The sequence below is a fragment of the Cavia porcellus genome, unplaced genomic scaffold (genome assembly GCF_034190915.1).
Source record: "Cavia porcellus strain 051 isolate PalLab524CR breed Dunkin Hartley unplaced genomic scaffold, mCavPor4.1 scaffold_17, whole genome shotgun sequence".
Classification (NCBI taxonomy): Eukaryota; Metazoa; Chordata; class Mammalia; order Rodentia; family Caviidae; genus Cavia; species Cavia porcellus.
Window position 1 is genome coordinate 66,019,636 of NW_026947500.1, and position 2,348 is coordinate 66,021,983.

Consider the following 2,348-nt stretch of genomic DNA (forward strand, 5'->3'; position numbering starts at 1 on the left):
TTTTGCTTCCTGGTCATGATGGGTCGTGCATTTTCTCTGCCATGACTTTTGAAGGTGACCCAGGTCCTTATGTCTTCCCCAATGCTGTGCTGTTAACCTGTCATGGGATTTCAGAAACTTCAGCCACACTTTCTTCCCCCTTTTTCAGCTGACCTTCTGGGGACATGACACAGCTCTGGAGAGCTGACTCACACAGCACGCAGCATCATCTGACAAACACAGAATGCAACAAGCTGTTTGTATTTGTTGTCTATCATTTTACTACAGAGATTTTGTCTTCATTGTTTATTATTTTTCTACACAGTTCTTGGGACATGGATCCTTTTCAATTCACATTCCTCAAATGCATAAATTTTGCAACAAATTTTTAGAATATTGACACTTGGCTCCTGAGAGGACTTCTTAATGAGACATTATATAGTAGCTGGAATCTGCTAAAGGGGAATAATCCATACAAAGCACAAAAATTATTTTCCTGACTCTAGGAGATCTGGATGGAAGTGTAGCTCAGTAGCAGAGCCCCTGACTTCTATGTGAGAGGCCCTGAGTTCTACCCACCTTAGTGCACAAAGCTAACATTCGTGGGAGGTGAGTCCTACATTCTTTGGTAATGCTCTTTTTCTATCTCCATTGTTATTTCTGGAAGTTATAGCCAAAGCATGGAACCAGGAAATGTTACGTGGCCTTCAGAATTTCTCCTTCTGGGACTCTCAGAGGACCCAGAGCTGCAGCCCCTCCTCTACGGGCTCTTCCTCTCCATGTACCTGACCACGGTGCTCGGGAACCTGCTCATCCTCCGGGCCATCGTCTCCGACCCCCACCTGCACACGCCCATGTACTTCTTCCTCTCCAACCTGTCCTTTGTGGACATCGGCTTCACCTCCACCACTGTGCCCAAGATGCTGGTGAACATCCAGACCCACAGCCAGCTCATTACCTACGCAGGGTGCATCACCCAGATGTCCTTTTTCTTGCTCTTTGGAGAGCTGGACAACCTCCTCCTGGCCATCATGGCCTATGACCGCTTCGTGGCCATCTGTCACCCCCTCCGCTACACGGTCATTATGAACCCCTGCCGGTGTGGCTTCCTCATTCTGGGGTCCTGGATTCTGAGTGTCCTGCACGCTTTGTTGCAAAGCTTAATGGCTCTGCAGCTGTCTTTCTCTACTGACCCCCAAATCCCTCACTTCTTCTGTGAACTCAATCAAGTGGCTCAGATTGCCTGCTCCAAAAACCTTCTGAATGACCTCGTGATGTATTTGGCCCTCGTGCTGCTGGATACTGCTTCCCTCACTGGCATCCTTTGTTCTTACGCTAAGATCTTTTCCTCCATCCACGGGCTGTCCTCAGCTGGGGGGAAGAAGAAAGCCCTCTCCACCTGTGCATCCCACCTCTCGGCTGTCTCCGTATTTTATGGCACAGGCCTGGGCGTGTACATCGGTTCTGCTGCAGCCCACAGCTCGCACGCAAGTGCCACAGCCTCCGTGATGTACACCGTGGTCACCCCCATGCTGAACCCCTTCATCTACAGCCTGAGGAACAGAGATGTCAAGAGGGCTCTGCTGAGACTCTTTGGAAGGAAACTCTGAAAGAATCCGCTGTCTCAGGCTGGAGGGGTGTCTGCCATCACGGGACCCAAACCTCGGGCCTCAGGCTGGGATGCTTTGCCCAGCTGAGAATCAAACTCACTGTTGCCCTGGTTTACTTGGAATTCCCGTTCCTCTGATTTCAATGTTTCTGAAGATATAAGCAGCTCAGTTTTAATTAATTTCCTTTATCAGTCCAGATCAGTTACACACTGTAAGGCATTTCCTTCTGCACAATCGTTGGAGCAGCGATGTGCTTTGCTCTGCGTTACTGTTCTTATTACTCTCCATGTCCTGACCCCGCTCTTTCCCCCGATTCCTTCCTATTCCTGTTCCACTCCTTGTCTCCTTTCTTCTCTCACATCATCCGTTTCTTTTGAAGTTCCATTGAGAAGAGGAAAACATGACATAGTTTTTGTTAGAGTCTGGTTTATTATCCTTAACATAATCTCTCCTGTTCCACCCATTTTTCTCGACATGACATCATTTTGTTAGTTTTATATATCACAGTCAGTTAATCAATATACATGCCATCGGTCTGTCTGTCTAATCATTGTGTCCATCTGTCTGTCACCCACCTCCCTGAGTATGCATTTCATCCACATCACGTCTTCTGATTGGAGCCTTGGCTCATTGCATTCCTGACTACTGAGAGTTGCACCCCCACAAGCATGGTTACACTGATGCCTGTGGAGTAGGATAATTTTCCTCCCTTTGATTATACACTGAGGATGTTTGCGGTTGGTTCCCATGGTGGCTACG

General features: G+C 48.0%; 1 protein-coding gene across 1 annotated transcript; it reads left to right on the forward strand.

Moving 5' to 3' along the window:
• The first annotated feature begins 659 nt into the window (after positions 1 to 659).
• Positions 660 to 1,589, forward strand: LOC100726516 (olfactory receptor 7A17-like). The gene has a single exon (XM_063228531.1). It carries the CDS (start codon positions 660 to 662, stop codon positions 1,587 to 1,589), a length of 930 nt encoding a protein of 309 aa, XP_063084601.1.
• Positions 1,590 to 2,348: the final 759 nt, after the last annotated feature.